Source organism: Ipomoea nil, unplaced genomic scaffold (genome assembly GCF_001879475.1).
Source record: "Ipomoea nil cultivar Tokyo-kokei standard unplaced genomic scaffold, Asagao_1.1 scaffold0418, whole genome shotgun sequence".
In the NCBI taxonomy this organism is placed as follows: Eukaryota; Viridiplantae; Streptophyta; class Magnoliopsida; order Solanales; family Convolvulaceae; genus Ipomoea; species Ipomoea nil.
Genome location: NW_017616846.1, coordinates 906,491 through 926,738, shown reverse-complemented (window position 1 = coordinate 926,738; position 20,248 = coordinate 906,491). Strand labels below are relative to the sequence as shown.

At 34.0% G+C, this 20,248-nt stretch overlaps 1 protein-coding gene across 1 annotated transcript; it reads right to left on the bottom strand.

The window, feature by feature from the left end:
* Positions 1 to 312: 312 nt before the first annotated feature.
* On the bottom strand, positions 313 to 10,520 carry LOC109172604 (epidermal growth factor receptor substrate 15-like 1). The gene is made up of 14 exons (XM_019321792.1): positions 10,041 to 10,520; positions 8,064 to 9,138; positions 6,450 to 6,665; positions 6,122 to 6,354; positions 5,331 to 5,405; positions 4,168 to 4,239; positions 3,992 to 4,090; positions 3,785 to 3,853; positions 3,583 to 3,697; positions 2,823 to 2,891; positions 2,345 to 2,681; positions 2,052 to 2,175; positions 549 to 1,808; positions 313 to 474 (listed from the first exon to the last, which is right to left on the bottom strand). Exons 1-13 carry the CDS (start codon positions 10,173 to 10,175, stop codon positions 747 to 749), a joined length of 3,681 nt encoding a protein of 1,226 aa, XP_019177337.1. The 5' UTR covers positions 10,176 to 10,520; the 3' UTR covers positions 313 to 474; positions 549 to 746.
* Positions 10,521 to 20,248: the final 9,728 nt, after the last annotated feature.

Genomic DNA, 20,248 nt, shown 5'->3' with positions numbered 1-20,248 from the left:
ATTTTTAAGTTAGGATTAGTATTTTTAAATTTCTGTTTTGATTTTTTTTTTGTGTGTGTGTGTTTATATTTGGTGTTTTTTTATTTTTGATTTTTGTATTTCTAGAACCTTTATTCTCATTATTGCATTATACATAACTAACCATCAATATTGAAAATCATTCTAATTCCACCTTGCTATAAAACATGCAAAATATTTTCATCAAAATCCATTAACATTACAAGTATTTGATACTATAAAAAAGCTTAGTAGGTGCGTTACTCCGTACAAATTAACCAATGGATGAAAAGAGAACTGGATGAGATTAAAACGTTTACCAAAAAGAAAAATTTTACTCGCCAATAGCAACTTACACAAAATTGCACAATATTTTTACACATTTTTATACACGTAGGTGGTGAAGAAATGAATACGTGAACACAAGTCTGTTCACTTCAAAAAAATACTAATCAGTAAAGGAAAAAAAGAACCCCCCCCCCCCCACCCCCCCACTCCACCCTACCCCCCCTCAGCCCCGCCCCCCAAATAAAAAAAAAAAAAAAAAAAAAAAAAAAAAAAAGGAAAACAAACCAGGATGGTAAATTACACAAAGGGCACTGCCCACCATGACTTCAACTAGTTTTGCACACCTTCTCTATCTACCTCACAAAGCCAATTTGCTATTATCAAAGAGGAAACCTAAGCAGCAATAGCTGAAAAACAAGTGTGGAGGACACGAGAATAAGACATCATAGTCTGTTTGACGATTAAAAGGCTTTCCAGCTATCAGAGTCTCTCCGTGGTGTCTCGCTCTCAAATGATGACTTAAATGGCCCACTAGATCCAAATGGATCAGCATCATCAAAAGATGCAAAACCATGACTGTATTCTGAGTCCTTAGTGCTTCGGAAGGAATCAAACCTTGCAAATGAGTCTCGGGGAGGAGGGTTCCCAAAGGTATATTCAGAGTCTGCAGAGCTGCGGAAGGAATCAAATCTTGCTAGAGAGTCACGTGGTGGAAACAAACCGTGATCATATTCAGAGTCCTTGGTGCTGCGCATGGAGTCAAATCTCGAGAAGGATGCATCAGGTGCAAAGGGGCCACTGCCATCATGCGAGCTGAAGGAATCAAATCTAGAGAAGTCTCTTGAGAACTCTTCAGGCCCTTCACTAAACCTTCTTGGGGAGTTGGTAGAGCCATACATTGGAGTACTTGGAACAGAATCAGCAAAGGAGCTCTTCCTCTGAAAAATGTCATCTGCGTGTAGGTTGGAACTATATGCAGGGGTGCTTGGCACAGAATCAAAGAAAGGACTTTGCTTTGAGTATGCATTTTCTGTGTAGGAGAACCCCGTGTTATAACTAGGAGTACTAGGAACAGAATCGAAGAATGAGCCTTGCTTTGAGAATGTGTCACCAGCTTGTGTGAATCCAGCATTGTAACTTGGAGTACTGGGAACAGAATCAAAGAATGAGCTTTGCTTTGAGAATGTGTCACCAGCTTGTGTGAATCCAGCATTGTAACTTGGAGTACTAGGAACAGAATCAAAGAATGGCATTTGTTTTGAAAACTTGTCTCCAGCTTGTGTGGGGGCATTGTAACTTGGAGTACTAGGAACCGAATCAAAGAATAGGCTTTGTTTTGGTAATACATCACCTGCCGGTGCAGCACCTGTATTGTAACTTGGGGTACTAGGAACAGAGTCAAAAGATGGACCCTGCTTGGGAACTGTGTCGACTGCAAATTTGGATCCAGTTTTTATAGGAGCAAGACCCCAATCATCGAAACCAAATAAAGGATCCTCCTTCTGTCTCTCATTATCAGCGTTCTACAAAGAAAAAAAAATGAAGTGAATATACAAGTATACTGTCCCCCCTGCAGACCTAGAATGCAGTCTTCCAATCTCCCAAACAAGAACAAGAGAACTAAAGGATTTAAAATAATATATTGCTACTTCAGACCAAACCTATACAGTATAAACATGTATATACCAGGACCACACAAGATCTTTGAACATACAGGATATTTTTGCCTCACAATCTTCAGCTACACGGAACACATTTACACGTACCTTACTAGCAACAGGATTGAAGTCCCATGCAGCATCTGAATCATAGTTTGTGTCAAATGTACCCCAACCTGATCCATCAAAACCTTTGTCACTGGAGAACATGGATTCAGCACCCCCATGGTCACTGCACTAGTGAATCAAAAACAAAGTTCAGGTTTCTGAGAAGAATGCCTATGAGTTTGACTACAACTCAAGAAATGAATCGATGATATTGAAACTTCTGTTACCCTTTTGCTTAATGAAGACAAATATAAAAGACATCAACAGAGAGAACAACAAAACAGCCACATTACCCTTGCATTGCATGGGGTGAACCATCAAAATTGAATTCCTTCCTAGGTTGAAATTCACGCAGTTCCTTAGAGGGGCTATCAAATGCATTGCGCTTTGACGGACTTTCAGGAGGACTTCTTGCTCTTTGGTCATCACTATGGACAGATGTCACTTCATCCACCACTGTACTTTTTACCGGGCTTGACAAATTCTCAGCCCCAACATCATCCAAGCGTGATTTTCCTGTCTCTCTGGCATCTCCAGAAGATACTTTCTCCCGAATTAGGGAAGATTTTGTCTTAGATGGAGCTATGACATTTTGCACATCAAGGGTGAGTTCTTTCACAGATGTGAAACCTGTGAAGCCCACAAAGGTTGGAACACAGCTATAAATTAACCACCAACAAGAATAAGGGGAACAAAGAAGGAAGGTTGGTGATATTAATAAAAGGAATTGAATGTCCCTTTCATGGACCTAGAAGTGAATTTTCATTGTACCTTCATCTTCAAACTTATCCCAGTCGCCATCCCAATCTGCAGCTCCTTCTTGGATGCCAGGTTGCCAACCTTTTAACAAATTATCAGTATTAGAGAACCATCATTATAGCAGAGGTATCAACCAGAGAAAGAGATACACCAAATGGAAATTTTTTATAAATATGACATTATGAAATTTATCCGTAGTAGACTGTGAACTATCAAAGCATTGACTGATACACAGATCATGTGTGAGACCAATTATAGGAAACATGGTATGCAAAAGAAAGTAAATAATTAGCTCATGATAAACGATTGATGAAAACTAAGGAGGGGGGAGAAAGAAAATACTAAGTAACCTTTTCATAACAAGTTCAAAATAAATAACTTGACGTCTGCTGTCCACACAGAAAAAGTTGTAGTAAAATTTATAAATTAGCCCTGAAGATGTATGTTGGCCTTTGTTGGGCCTAGCCATTTTCTACAATGGCTTACTTTATATAGTTCAAGGATTAATAGTGGTTAAGTTTGTCTTCTACTAGTAGTCTCCCTGAACTAAGCAATGTTGGTCACTACTAGTCCCTTTGTGAAACACTTAATTATATCATTAACAAAAGAACTCTCAGTGGTTAATGTCTTGCAGAATTGACAGATCATGTAGCCACTTTTGAAGCTATGTGGTTGAAGTGTCGAAGTGTCAAAACTCAAAACAAATAGGGACCACCTAAGGAAAAAAATCCAAATAAGAAAGCCCCAAAGTTTAAGCAATACAAACACATACCAAATGGCAGCTCCAGCAGTGAAGTTGGTTTGGCACGCAGACCATAAGTTTTGCAACGTTCATTCAATGATTTTATAAGCTCCTCAAGATCCTTTTGAATGTGATTTGCACAATCCTATGAAAAAAAAAAAAAAAAAAAAAAAGACATCAAGCTTAGAGAGGTTTCACATATGCCATGGATGAAGTAGCTGGTAAAACCTACCTTAGTACTATCAGCATTTCCATCTTGATCCATTTTGACAATTGCTTGATAAAGATCCATCTTTTTCTCCTTCAAGAGCAACAGAACATTATGAGATGGACTTTACCATGTAATCAGACAAACTTTGTCAAAATCAAAACACTACCCAATAGAAGGCCAAGAAATTGAGCTTCCATTTTAAATTAGCAGTGGAAGCTGTGAAATTACCTGAATATCACGAAAAGTGGCCTCCTGAATTGTCAACTTAGATGCTACATCTCCAGTCTGTTTGTACTTCTCTTCATATTTCTTTGCAAATAATTCAACCTGTAATACAACTTTCTTCAATGAGATCATTTATTTACAAGGAAGTGCATATGAGAATCAGTGAGGTTGAAAGTTACCTCTTTTTTGTCAGCAGAAGTCCTTTCAGTGATCTCATTTAGTCTATTGTCACATCGGCTTTTATATAAAATCTGATAGAAACATATCATGTACAAAAAGCAGGCTGTGTCAATAATGCAACCCACTTTTAGACATTAATTCCTCAAACCAAAAGAAACATCACCCAAAAACATTTCTATAGATAACATGTTTCATTTATTAATTATTACAAGAACTCTGATTGTGAAATAATGATACTGTGGGGCTATCTTGATTTTAAAGAATCAGATATCACAATCTTTGCCTTAATTAAGTCCATCTGGGAAAATATATTCAGAGTCTAATATGTCAAGAAGAAAGTGATCAGCATGTGAGTGGATTTGTTCCAGAGAGAGAGAGAGAGAAAGAGGGGCATTTCAAAAAACAAATGTTGTTCAAAATTACTAAAAATATATCAGGACAGAAGTAGAGTAAAGCATGGTCATTACAGGATCTATAACCGCTTGGCAAAAATTTACATCAAGCATAAGTGTCTATCTTCCCTGGACAATCTGACACTCCAGCTAGAACAGGGAAAATCCAAATCTAGAGCACTCAATTTCAGCAACAAATTTACATTGCAAATAAATGCTATGAATTTAAACAACTTATTGAAAGACAAGACCAGGAGCCCTTAAGGGTACAATAATCTGCTATAGGATAAGAGGCCACGTAACAACCAAATACTCTCATGATAAATTGGTTTCAAACTCAAATCCAACCTAAACCAGGGAATCATTATCAAATTGAAAACTAGCCTATTCAGGTAGAGATTATTGAAAAATAATCTATTGATGGACAAAAGTCACAAAACTGAAAATAATATGTTGTCCTTCTAACAATTTATTGATTTCCTAGTACATCAGTACATGGTTAATGGAAAACTACATATCTTAGCATTGAAAACAGAACATAAAACCATGCAGTAAACTATTTGACATTGACAAAAACAATGGTCTTGAAAAGGTTAGGTTATCAGACAAATCAAATGAACATCACACACCATATGAGTGGAGTGGTTAAAGAGCTAGCAATAATAATACACTCCTTCATCCAACCCCGCACAAGTATGGGTAATGGGTGAACTTTTGCAAGTAAATTTAAGTGGAAAGGGATGAAGGGAGTGAAGCTCAGAGGTACTCACAAGCTCTTGCATCTTTGCATGAAAGAACTGAATTTTTTCCTTTGCATCCATTATTTCCTTCTCCAGTTCTGCAACCTGTGTAATTCACATTAAAAGTATATTATGTATGCTCTTTGCATCACTTCAGCAATGAAAGCAACAACCAGAACAAGTTCACATATACAGAAATAACCACTCCGTCCTTCTTGCATTACATTAACATTCTATTTTACATATTACCCTTGCCATAAATATGACATAAAAAGCACATAATGAAGCATATTTTTCTATGATTGCCCAGGAAAAAAAAAATTAAAATAATTCTAGATTTGGATAACTTTCAAACAAAAGGGAAAAGGGTAATGATACCTACAATAGAAAAACAAATTTTTTTAGCTATTGATGTTTACATGATTTACAGTCTGAAGAAATTACCGGTTTGAAGATGGAAAAATAACATAACATACCAATAATCGTATCAATTATTTTATTTTTTGCAGACAAACTATAGCATTTGACAATTATGGTTAGGTTTAACATCATACACAAATAATAGTCATAAACATTACACAATCAAAGGCAATTAGTGCAATCTGCATGTGTATGTGTTGCCCACAGTTCCCCCCAAGTCAACATTGTCTTTCACATGATATTAAGATACATTCACACCTCCACAAAGCCAAATAGTCTCCACTAATCCAAGAACTCAAGTATGTAGTAGTTTTAGAACCCAAAAAAAAAAAAAAAAAAAAAAAAAAAAGAGAGAGAGATTGCAAAACTCTACAGAGAACAAAAGAAGTTGCATGCATTACCTTCTTTTCTGCTTCACTTGCTTCCTGGAACTTTGAATTCAGAGAATCTTGTTCTTCTGAACTAAGTTGATCAACAAGATGCTTCTCAAGCACCGGAACTTTAGGTTTAGGCTTTTGTTGAGTAGGTTGCCTAGCTTCATCAGGCTGAGAAATTGGAACTGGACGAGGTGGCCTCCCAAATGAACCAGGAGCTGCTTGATGTGTACCTTTTGTTCCCTGTGGTTGTGGTATACCTGGTAAAGAAGAAATAGGTCATGAAGTACATTGCAGTATTGGAGATGCAAAGAGTTTGTGCATGCAATAAAAGGGAGAAACAAAAAGTACATACCTGGAGTATGTCTCCAAGCTGCTCCAGAATGTACTGCAGTAGGTTGACCAGAAGCAGCCATTGCTTCATCAAGCATAATACTAGTTGGTAGGACTGGAGGAGGAGGGCGACCTTCCCTGTATCGTTCCATCAAGTAGAGAGCAATACAAAATTCCCTCAGAGAAAGCATGCTGTCATTATCTTGATCAGATAAGTCCCATACCTGCCGCAAAATCTCTGAAAAATCCAGAAGGCACTGCATTAGATCCAGACTCTAGGATGAACCATGTAAACTCAGAAGGCAAAAAAGTACATCTAAGAATGCTTACACAAGATTCACAAGAGCGTACACTAGTGTTACTACCGGCAGTGAGTGTGAAATCATTTTCTAAAATTATGCAGACTGACAGTCAGGATTAGAGGTGGAAATTCAGTATACTTAAAACTTATCATTTGCTCTGCTATTTCAGAACCATTAGATATAAGGGAAAATGCATTATTGCCTGGGAGGAAATGAACCTGCCTGAGTTTACACATTTCTTATTTGCTGGTTCTATTATAAGAAGGAAAGAAATCAAGATAATGATGTTAATCATAGAATTAATGCCAGTTGAAAGAGGTGAAAAATGTGTGGCAAGCATTCTCTTTGGCCATAAAATTCAGGAAAAGTTCTACTGAACAGCCATCAGGTCAACTATGCATTATGGTAGCATGTGCAGGGCAAGATGGTTGTGATTTGGATGTATGCATGAATACAAGTAATAAAATTAGGAATAACTTTGTCTAAGGTAAGACAGAATTTACGCTTACTGTGGAAAATTGAGAGAACTAATTAAATTGATTTAGACATGTTCAACTATGCCAGCACATATTAGAAAGAGTGTAAAAGATAGAGAGAATAGTGAAAAAGAGACAGACCCAAACATACATGGACTCAAGTAATTAAGAAATAATATAAGCCAGCTTAATAGATAACAACAGATTCAGTATATTACAGTTGAATGGAGAAATAAGCCAATTGACCGACCTCAACTTGATTAGCATTAAGGATGGTTTGAGTTGAGTTGAAATGGGATAGGGCAAGGATAGGTGAGGAAGACATTGAATTGACTTAATTGATCAAAACAATACAACTTCTTGCCAAAGAAAACAAGGTATGTAGGACAACAATTTTCATATTCACCAAATTAACTGAAAGTGCCAATAGAATGTAAAATGTATGAAATAGTCAAACTCCTTTAAAAGTAAAAAAAATTCTTGCGTCTGTATGCTTAAGTTAGAGAACAGCATCAATCTAGCCTACATATGATGTTATATTTATGCTTCCATTGTCCTCATTCCAACCACATAACTACCCTCTAATCATTCAGAGCATTAGAGGTTCAGTATGACCAGTTACTTTTTTCTTTTAATAATTTTCATTTTTAATTTAGTGAATGAAAAATTAAAACAGCAGCTAGTAGGTCAAATAGGACTATATCAGCCACATTTATACCTTCTCAACAGAGGCTTGTCACCATCACAAACCAATTATAGACCTTCCAAGCAATAAATTAAAAAACAAAAAACAAAAACAAAAACAAAAACAAAAAACAGGAATTCACTTGAAAATTAGAGAAGTGAAGTACAATGCACCTCGAGGCAGTCTCCAGCTCAAAAACAAGTTGCGTGCTTGTTCACCCGTGATTTTTCCATCCCTGTCTGTGTCTACTGCTACAAAGACTTTACTATACTTCTGAACATCAGCCTGGGTCATTCTTGGCCAAGGAAGCTGTGACTGGCTAGAAGCGGTATTTCCAGCTCCACCAGGAATTGCATTGGAAGTTTGCACCGGGACATGTTGGTATTGTTTCACACTTGATTGAGTTTGCTGATAACCTGCTGGTTGCTTAGAGTGCATGTTTTGCAAAGAATCAACTGAGTTAGACTTAACCTTTTGTTGAGAACCAGAAGATACAGGGTTTGGAGATGATGAGATTGATACACTACTAGCAGAAGATTTAGGTGGCTTAGAAGCTTGGTTTGGCTGGATAGATGTCGCAGAGAAAACATCTCCAAAAAGAGAGTCCGAAGCCAATCCATTTCCTGTAGCTTGATGAGTTATAGAGTCCTTAGCTGGAGGATGGTGACCCAGTAAAGCAGCATCTTGTGATTTTGATTGTGGAGGGGTTGATCCAGAGGCAACAAGACCAAATCCATCATGACTCTTAGGACTGATACCTCTGTAAGACAATTGGGGTGTTACCACTGGTTGGGAGCCACTAGTCCTACCACCATTCATATCAGGGGAAATAGGAGAATTTGAAGAAGTCATAGTGGATCCCACTGGCACACCTGGACCTGAAACAGCCGGATGAGACTGGAAAGTAGTGCTAGGAGCAGGTGGTCGAGGAGACCTTGCAACCTGACTTTGTTGAGGTTGAAAGACCTGAGGACCTCTGGTTCCACTACTTGGACCTGCTGCTGGAACACCAGCACCAACTGAAGGAACTGGAGAATTTGACATATTATTTGGTTGAGGGCCTGGTATGGCTGCAAGGTTTATCTGGGGCGGTGGAATTTTCGCTGAAGCTGGACCAAACAAAGCAGCCTTAACGATATCTGGAGTCAATTCTCGTTTACTTTGAGCCACAGTAACTAGTTTTAAAGCATTATAAAATTCTTGACGACTTAGGAATCCTGTTTGACTTTGATCAGCATACATCCATATCTGCACAAAAGCCATATTGGTATTTTAGTTTTAAAAATCCAATATAATTGATTACATAAAGAGGAAAAAGAAAAGGGCATGTCAAGAACACAACACCAGAATTTAGTTACTCTTGACATTAACCTAGCTTGCTAGCTCTTTAGTGTGGAAACTGAATATCCATATAACTCTCCCACTCCCAGTGCAAACAGCCCAAACCACAAGATTTCGGTTTTTTCCCCTCCTCTTCCCAAATCACTTGACATATTAACTTACGAGTACAAAAAGAGTTTATCTAAACCCTCCAATGCTATGATATTAGATATTCTCTAGATTATAATAATATATTTATCATCTCATGTTAGTTGATAATGCTTTACTATTCTTCTAGTTCTAGCCATGTTAGTATTGTGAGCCTATATAAAACTCCCTAGGTTGTAGCAAGTGTGTAATCATATTACATATTCTATGGATTATAATTACAATTATATATTTATCATCTCATGTAGCTGATAATGATTTAGTATCCTTAAAGTTTTAGCCATTGCCCATTAGTATTGTCTATAATTAAAAGTGGGCTTCTGAGTGAAAATAATTCTGTCTTCTAAAGCTCAAAATTCTCTCTGATTTCCGAGCTCCAATGTCTATGCTTTGGAATCGTCCACATAGGTAGCATAATATCAATTTACCATTTTCCACCTTCATCAATCTCTCCGAACATTTTAGCCAGACTTAGGAATTAAAATTCAACAAGTAGGCATAGAAAAGAAGCACGCAGTATACTGATACATTATCAAACTTCATGCGCATCATTTAGCTTATCATAATTCTAGAACTTCAACTAAATAGCCACAACTTCAACTAAATATTCTAACAAAATTTCATGTGCGTGCGAGTCGAAATAAGGGATCTATAGTAGGAACCTGAGCAAGCACTTGTTTCGGTAAATTGGAGCCTTGGAAGAAGGAAACAGCCTCGGCACCACTGATCCGGCCGTCCTGATCCAAATCAGCTCTCCGAAAATACGCCTCGAATTGATCCATATTCGGAGCAGCCATTTCCGAAGCGGAATCCAATTAAAAATTCTAAGAGCTTAGATCCACGCTATCGAATCATGAAGGGCTCCGGATTTCCGAGGGTTTAGAAATCCGGCCCGTCCACCGACGGCGATGGGCGGTGGGTGGATCGGCGGGTTTGAGGGTGTAGGGGAAAGTGAACGATGCGAGGAGGAGGAGCAGGAGGATGACGTCAGAGTTTTAATGGAGTTTGTGCTGATACATATAGTGAGTTTTTCTTGGGAATTGGGAAGAGAGCACAAAGCACAGTGCATCCGCCGGTGAGAATTCTGCGCCTTTGATCTTCACAGGCTTTCACAGGGATTACTGTTTATGTTGAATATAATTTGAATGATGGGATCGAGAAAATGAAAGCTAAAAAAAGAATGTCAGTCATGTTACAAATTTACCCTTGAATGATAATACTTTAAAATTTGAGAAGAAATGACACAATAAATTCACTTACTATAAATTTATAGTGTAATTTTTTAAAAGAGTAATTATATCATCGACTATTGTAATATTGTCGTGTTTAATCTTATTATTTTAATTTTATCTTTTTTTTTTTTTTTACATTTTCTTTCCCATTTGTTTATTTTTATAAGAAGTTAATTCAAACTTTCAAATCGATCACTCGTGATCCTCTGAATTTTGAATTTCGACCTGACGTGGTCCTTTCATTAAAAAGAATAATCCACTATCATTTTGTATGTGTGTATTATACTTTATAGTATAGACTAAAGCCTAGTACCAATGTTGAGTGCCCTACGATCAGTGTAACTGAAATCTAAAGTTATAATTATTTTTTATTTTTTCTACATTTAGTATAGGTTTTAGGTTTCTCTTTTTTCGTTTTCTACTTTCTACCTTATTCACTCTTCAAGTCATATGTGTTATTTTTCATTGCGTCACATTCACAAAATCAATATCACACTACAGTGGAGATAAATGAAGAATTGTAATTCAAATTTGTTTGAAGCTTTAATTAATTATTTGTATTTAATAAAATTGGATTTTTTTATTTTTTTTTCCTTTTGAATGGAATGCTTGAAAAACTGTTATTTTGATGTTTGAATGCTTGAAATATTGACAAGAAACGCCTTTGGGTACAAATAGGCCGTCAAAAAAACCATCATGAGGGATCCACCATTAGAAAGTCTAAGCACACTTGTAAATTTGTGAGTAGCATCCAGACTTGTTTCTTTGGATAGAGAATAACTTCTTCTTCTTTTGGCATCATTTTAGTTTCCCTTAATCTTTGTCATCAATGGCAATGATATGTGATTCTTTGCACACAATGGCCTTGTTTGGTAAATGGTAGATCCGCACCGAAATATTTGTTTGGTAACTTAGCGATTTGGAGTAGTGAATTTGCTCTAAACATTTGAAATCTCAAACGCTGCTTTGTTAGCATTCTGGAAAAGGATTTATCTTCCCCCAAAATGTCCTCCATTAAAAATAAAATAAAATAAAAATTTACTATGTGTATTAAAGGAGGAGCCCCAAGTTCCACTTCTCTTGCTCATCCGATGTAGGACGTGCAAGAGGTGAAAGTGAAGGTGCGTTGAGCTCCGATTCCTTTTATAGATGGGGCTCAACACCCCTTCATTATTCCACTTCCGATGTGGGATCAAAAATGATCTCACGTCATTTTGTTTATTATTATTATTATTATTAATGTCCTTTTATACCTTTTACTTGTTATCAACTAATAGTAAACATATTACTTTACCAAGCATTTCTTTACAAACCACTAACATAATCCACTAAATGCTATCAGCTAATTGTTAAATAAGGCCAATGTCTAAGGTATTTTGAGTTTGGGTTGTTCTATTGTGTATACTTATATTAATATTGGGATGAGTTTAATTTGTTCTTTGTATCTGAATTGATTTAATAGGTCAATTTATCAAAATCTTATATTCTTGAATTCGCATATATATTATGTGTAAAAATGAATAAATTGAATGTATAACTTCAACATATTATATATATAGTAAGAGATTTCTTTACAAGACTAAAATCGATTTCAATATATCATTATTATTATTATTATTATTATTATTATTATTATTATTATTATTATTAGGATAATAGCTAAATTGATCCCTCCCTCAACTAAAGAGGAAGGATGAAAGGATGATATGATTTTCCCTTAAAGAAGCTAAGATAAAACCCAGCCATCATCCATTCATCCACACCTAATTTGGATTATAACTTGTTTTCTAAACAATCATAAAACGAAAATGTTAATTGAATAGACCACTGAATTTATTACTTTTGTACAGTTGAGATATTGAATTAAAAAAAAAAAAAAGTGTATAATCAAACCATCAAACAAATAAAATATGTGCAATTGAGATATTAAAAAAAAAAATAGTAGATCGAATATGATGATATATATTACTTTTATGGTATATCTTAATTGCATAATTTTTTATTGTTTGATGGTTTAATTGCACACTTTTTAAGTTCAATGAACTAATTGCACAAAAATGATAAATTCAGTAGTCTATTTGATACATTTTCTTAAAAATAAAATAAAATACTTCGTAATTGAATAAATAAAGTTAGCATTCAAAAAAAAAAAAAAAAGAATAAATAAAGTTAAATAAAACATATATGTATGGTAATTAAAAGTTACAAGTTCGACTCTCAATAGAAGCGACTTATTAACCTTCTTAGTTTGAGCCGGTTAATTATGACTTATGAGTAACCTAAGTTGGTTTATTTCATTGTGATTTTTTGTCTGATAAAACCATAAATAAATATACTCAAATAGGGAAATAAAAAGATTGGGTTCTCTCATCTCACAACGAGTTGTTATAGGGAAATAAAAAGGTTTGGTTCTCTCATCTCACAACGAGTTGTTTTGGCCTCTACTATTCTAGAAAATGAAGTTCATTTAGGCAAGATTAAGGAGCGAAGGAAATTAGTTAATTAGTTACTCTCTTTGATGGTAAAAATTAGGGCTGGGCATTTCGATTTTTAGTTTATTCGAACCGGTTCGGTTCAGCTTCAAACCGAAAAATTGATCAGTACTTGGTTTGAGAAAATCGATCGGTTCGGATTAAATCTGAACCGGAAAACCGATCGATTTTCTACTCTTTTTTTATTATTATTATTAATAATGCATATATATTATATTAAATGTTTAAGGTGAAGTTTGAACCCTTACTCATTTGGTTATAAACTAAGAGCTTTACTCACTAAGCTATAGCCACATTCATATCTATATTCACATTTGTATGATAATAAAGGTATACATTTTTCAATAAATGTTGCACACTTCAAATATAATGAATAAAATTGTCCGTACTACATTCTTGTTAAACTAAGATACTATTATACTGTTATTACACCGTTGTTATTTAATTCTAAAAGTTTCATAATTCTATCATTATTATCACACACACACACACACACACACACACACACACACACACACACACACACACACACACACACACACACACACACACACACACACACACACACACACACACACACACACACACACACACACACACACACACACATATATATATATATATATATATATATATATATATATATATAACTATGATATCTTTTTTCTATTCTTTAATTATCATTTTATTAAAATCATCATATAATTACTTTAATTGTTGATTATATTTTAATTAAATTTCTATGAATAGTAAAATATAAATTTTGTTCATCTCTATAATTTTCAAATACGATGATTAAAATTTACTACTTTAAGGAATTACGAAATATAATTTGAACTATAATTTGTAATTATTTACATTTATCAATTTTTTAATGTTGGACATAAATTTTCGTGCATCACACGTACAAAATGTTAGTATTATATATAAATATTATAATAATTAATAATTTTAACTACTCAAGTCCTCAAATCTCAACTCCAAGTTGTAAGTCCCAACATGTGGTGTTTTAATAATTTTTATTTTTCAAATATTAACTATAGATGAATGATTCTTCATCTTGTCATCAACAAAACGCTTCAAGTGGCACTCCAAGTGAGCCAACTGAACAATCGGTCAGGCAAAAAAAGAAACGTTCAAATAATAGACTTTCACCAAAACCGAATCGAAACCGAAACCGAACTCTATTTTAAACCGAATGGTTTAATTTTTTTAAAACCGAAAAACCGAAACCGGAAAAAATCAAACCGAAACTCAAGTGTCCAGCCCTAGTAAAAATTCTGAGTATATCGAAAAAAAAAAACAGAGCGGAGTGGGCTAAGAAGTTAAAAGCGCTCCAAGCCTCCAATAACGTCAGCCCTTCCGTTTTCGTTTTCAATTTCGATATCTATCTTTTTTACATGTTCATCTCTAGGTTTGTCTACCAACATCATTATCCTGTCCCTCCCCATCTGTTCCACAGTCCTCCCTCCATTTGGGTGGCCCCTTAATCAGATTATTGTTATTATTATGGAGCCCCTTAATCAGATTATTGTTATTATTATGGAGCATAATATATACTCCATATAAATTTAAAAAAAATTAAAACAATTTAAAGTGTTGATCAAGTATCGGTGTCTCTACCTTGTTGTACTTAGTACCACTAATTTAAAGTGAATGGGGATTAAAAGACTTTGAGACGATACAAACCTGAAACTCTTCTCAAAACTTGTTTGCTTGTACCTTGTACAATCAATAGACGCCCCTGCTAATTGAGATCATAAACTTTTCCTTTGAATATACAATGTCTCACTATTATTTTAAATTTTTACTTGAGTCAAAACACATTTTTTAATTTGATAAATTTCAATATATGTGATACTACTAATTACTACGTAAGTAATAATTAAACAAACACGAGACCAAATAAAGCAAGTAAATATCTTTATTGATCACGGTGAAGGCCCTAAGTACAATCTACTTGGTTGCTCTGAGTACCGACTGACTGCGGTCGGGATTCTCTAACAACAACCTATCGATCGTCCAAAAGTCCCTCACACTGTAGCCACTATGGGTATTTATAGCCGCTGCGCCGGAGACACAAATCCGGTCGTTCGGCATGCTCTCCACGTAGCCACCACGTATCATCCTCTCGGGTGCCCTGTCTGTCATCGCAAGGAACCGCCACGTGTCCTTTGCCAGCTCTCGCGCCAAAGGGCTACCGCTCAGTGATCGACACTACCGCTCGGGCAACTCCCGGTCGGATCCTGACCGGGTTCCTCACAAGAAGCCCGACCTGTTACCTGCAAAGACAAGAAGAAAAAGACAAAGGCAAACCAGCCGGGGTAAAATAATGCCGGTCGGGATATTCCTTACCAATATGTTAACGTGTTACTTGGTTTATAACAAATACTTGGCTCATCACTAATATTCTCCCTAATTTTTGTGGGACAACTTTAGCCGAATTGATCAAATTACTTATTGACCTTTCTCGATTTGAACCCAAGCAATATTTTGTGATAGGTAACTACCCACTCTGAGTATATTTATAATTTATACCCAATCGTGGATGTAAGTACTTTTCATTCTAACTAATCACATTTTAATTCTTACTAGGCATGGTTGGGATGATCTGTGAAGGTGGTCTCAATGACTTAGTAGACAAAATCATCATATGTCGGTGCGCACAAAAAATATGTCCATTTTGAATATAATTCATACACGGCTACTACAATTATGACTTAATTCTATCATGGGATTGTATGGTAAGATAGTGATTCAGAATTTTTCATGGCCCCCACGCCAGTCCATAAATATAATGCAGTCTCGTACGCTTTCAAACTTTGCTGTCAAAATTTACCAGCCTCCGAGGTTGTTCTGATCTTTTACCTTGTTGGGTATGGAAATTGCATGGTGGTTTTATGGGTTGTGCACCTCTTCCTCGTCTTTGTCCGTGAGTTTGAGCACAAGTTTTCTTGGTTTCTCGATTGACCATAGTTGCCACAAAGGTTGTTTTAACGGTGCTTGCATCTAGGGGTGGAGGCAAAAATCATGTTAAATTAGATATTTGATGTCTAGAACTAAGATAAATTAGATATTTAATGTCTAGAAATAAGATAATAAAGAAAGAATGGTGAATTTAATTACTTGATTTTTTGTGGACCCACACCCCAAAATGTACATTCAACGCAGTCCATATCGGCTCCACATAAAGATTGTAAAGTAGTACGTATTTATATTAGAGTTAAACATTTACTCTTGAATTAGTTTTTTAGTTGGAGTTAAGGTTTTAGTTTGAGTGTCTTATTTTGCTGAGAGACCATTCGCTATTGAGTTAATTTTTTAGGCAACAATTAATAGGTATAAGAAAGAGTGGTGAAATTTGAACTTAGATTTATTATTATTTGTAAAATTCAATTGTTTTTTTTTTTTTCCTGAAGGAAAAGCTAGCTGAAATTGATTAACGCAAAAGCTCATCAACTAAACTAGGACTCTAGGAGGGACACCGTTCCAGAACAAAGAGTAGTTTGTCTTTGACGAGGGTACTTTAGCTAGGGTATGTGCCAAAACATTTTGTGATCTAAGAATAAAATGAATCGAACAAAGAGCAAAAGAAGGAAAAATCTCTCTATATACATTGGTGATGATTCTCTCATAAGATCAAAGTTCGAAGGACGATGTAAGATAGACACGCGAAGAGGCACAGGCTGTGTGGCCAGCCCAACGCAATTGGCACACCATAGCTGACCAAAATCTTTTAAATGAGCACATCTCGGGGCTCAAAAAATCACTCAAAATTGGTTGATCCCAAGTTTGTGAGACAAGGTCTATTAGCATTGAAACAGTCGCACCACTAAAATATGGAGGCATAATTATTTTTAAGTTTTAATTGGTTTTATATATTTGAAAATTTCATTAGATGTTAAATTTGAAAATGATAGGAATTTAATTGTTAAAGAAATTAAGTAAAAAAAAAAAGCTAAGAATTAATTTGACAAATTAATAGTAAATATGTCATAAAAATATGATAAAGTGAGTATTTAAAAAAATATATAACTTATCACAAAGTTATATTTTGATTATTTGAACACTGCGTTAATATATTCACTTAGACAACAACACAATTAAAACTAAAAACAATATATATTAGAGTACAAAATCTATTAACATAATATTAAATGAAAATTTTACAATGTCAAAACTCAAAAGACATTGTGTCTATTACTATAAATAAAAAATAGTGACATTTTATAAATAACTATTTTTTTTATTATTATTATTGAAAGTGACTAGTATAATATCTTATGGTTAGATTTTTCAATGATATAAATTGTATCATCTTGAATTACATCGGATGAAACTGCAAATATTTTGCTAAAATATGGGACTTAATTAAGAATAAATAATTTTTTTTGTGGGAGTAGAATTGTAGAAATAGGAAATAGGAAATAAATTCATTGAGGATTTCACTTGAAAATCAGTTCATTTCCACTAATTTAAATTAATACCCACCCCCACGGCCCCACCCCGCGCCCAACCCCCAATCTTTTGCCAAAAAGTATAACACCGACATTTCTTTACACGCTCACGACACGTGACAACAATGTTTTTTTTTTTTTTTTTTTTATATTTTATTAATATTTATTTTGTTTTTATAATTGTTTATACACACATAGTCACATAGAGCATCTCAAAAGTTCAAAAACGAATACTTATTAATCTATTAAATATTGATTAATAAAAACTTATTAATCTATTAAATATTGATTAATAAAAATAATAATAAGTGCTGCTATTTAACATTCTTATTTTTTATGATAACTAGTATTTTTACCCGTGCGATGCACGGAACGAAATTGTTGTAATATATTAAGAATATTTAAATTGATATATAATTATTTAAGAGTTAATTTTATCAGAGGCACTTATCTTTCCTGACAATTTCGAATTTAGTCTCAGACTATCGTTATTAATTATTACGTTTTATTCTATGTTATAATTCTTACGTTAATATTCTTACTATTATTATTAACACTTAATTACTTTTAGATAATATTATTACCACTTATATTATTGTACATAGGAATTGGGCAGGAAGTTAAAGTTCATGATTTTGTTTTTATATATATATAGTATAGATAGTATAGATTATAATAGGAATTGTATTACACTATTTTATAATATTAGAATAGAAGTTTAACCCAGAATAATTATACGAATGAAAATGTAGAAATCAATATATTTTATTAGAAAGAGAGATTTTTTAGGAATTGGGCGGGAGGTTAAAGTTCAGGATTTTGTTTTTATATACAGTATAGATTATAATAGGAGTTGTATTACACTATTTTATAATATTAGAATAGAATTTTAACCCAGAATAATGGTACGAATGGAAAAGTAGAAATCAATATATTTTATTAGGAAGGGAGATTTTTTATGAATTGGGCGGGAAGTTAAAGTTCAGGATTTTGTTTTTATATATAGTATAGATTATATTAATTGTGTGGAGACTTTTATACCAAGTACAAGTATTGTGTCACCTGTTATGACTTTATTTTTATTAATTTGTGATAGACGACACTAAATTATAAGTATTAAATGAATATAATTTTTTTTTATGCTAATTAATTACATCAAGTATTACAAGTTTAGTGCAAATAGTATTTTCTGACTTTGACAAAATTATGATTTTTTTTAGTATATGTGTTATGAACGTACGTGTGTATATATATATATATATATATATATATATATATATATATATATATGTGTGTGTGTGTGTGTGTGTGTAGTACATGCATAAAGCATACACTTACTAAGTAATCATTCAACTAAGAATTATATGTAGGCTAATTTCTATCTGATTTTAGGGGTATGATGTCAATTATATTCGTGATAGTAATTTAAGACCATGAGTTGAGTTTAATAAGATTGAAATTATGAGGGAAATTTATAAAATACAAATAAACTTAAAATAGTAAAACTTAATGTTCATTTTTCAACCCAATGATCAATTGTTTTGTCGAGCCCATTGTCAATTCAGAAATGTTTAAATTGAGAAGCTTATATTAAGACAAAATAGTATGTTATATTAATAAATAAATAACTCATTCAAATTAATTATATGGTACATATGTGATGAGCGTTATTCATTTGTATATATAAATAACACCCCTACTTTTTGTGAAGGGAGTTTTGGACTTTGAATATGTGATATATAGAATGGCTCGCTTAATCACATCTTACTTTTAATGACACATTTTTTTGTTGTTGTTGTTGTTGTTATTATTATTATTACTATAGCTCTAGCCCGCCAATGTTGAAAATTATTCAAGATTGAATGGTTATGTTAGGACTTTGTTTTTTGCAAACAGGACTTTGTTTTGTTTGTGTGTTTGTGTGTGTGTGTGTTTTTTTTTTTTTCTATACAACATCTAGTATTTTATTGCCTCTATCGGTGTTTAATCTCAAACATAAACAATCATAATAGTGGTTGTGTTTAACTAAAGATAACAATGGGCCAGAAATAGTTACATTCACCATTCAACACACCATTATACTTTCTCCACCCAGTTCACTCCTACTTGTAGTGGGTGGACAATTTCAAATTCCACATTATCCCACTGGATGCAGGTATGAATATCCACCGTTTATTATCTTATTAAAATATTTTAAATAATAATAATAATAATATTTAAATTATGTACACATAATAAAATTTACTTGTTAATATAGGAAAAAGTCCAAATGCGGCGAGGCCCTCCCGTGCGACGGTGCGGCGGTTTCATAATACACCAACAGTGTAAGGGAAATACACTACAATGAAATGCAAAAATACACCAAAAAATACATAACACACCTAAAAAAAAAAACACACCATATACCTCCCTACCACTAATGGTGTATTTCCGAACACTGTGTGATGCTTTTAGTCATACCTAATGGTGTGTTGTTGGTGATGCGTACCTAATTTGTGTGTGTTTTTGTGGTGCATTTACTGACGTTGGTGGTGTATATCTTGCTTAACTATTGGTGTATTCTGAAAACCGCCGCACGATCACATGGGAAGGGGTCGCCGCACCTGAACTAGCATATATATATATATATATATATATATATACACACACACACACTTATTACTTTATTAGTTTAGAACTAAAAATGGTA

What these genes read in the sequence shown, in the direction of transcription:
- LOC109172604 (XM_019321792.1), bottom strand. Translation starts at nt 10,175, where the DNA reads ATGGCTGCTCCGAATATGGATCAATTCGAGGCGTATTTTCGGAGAGCT. An exon ending in GGATAAGTTTGAAGATGAAG is followed by an intron (nt 2,682 to 2,822) that starts GTACAATGAAAA and finishes TGGGCTTCACAG; the next exon opens with GTTTCACATCTGTGAAAGAA. An exon ending in TCACCCCATGCAATGCAAGG is followed by an intron (nt 2,176 to 2,344) that starts GTAATGTGGCTG and finishes TCACTAGTGCAG; the next exon opens with TGACCATGGGGGTGCTGAAT.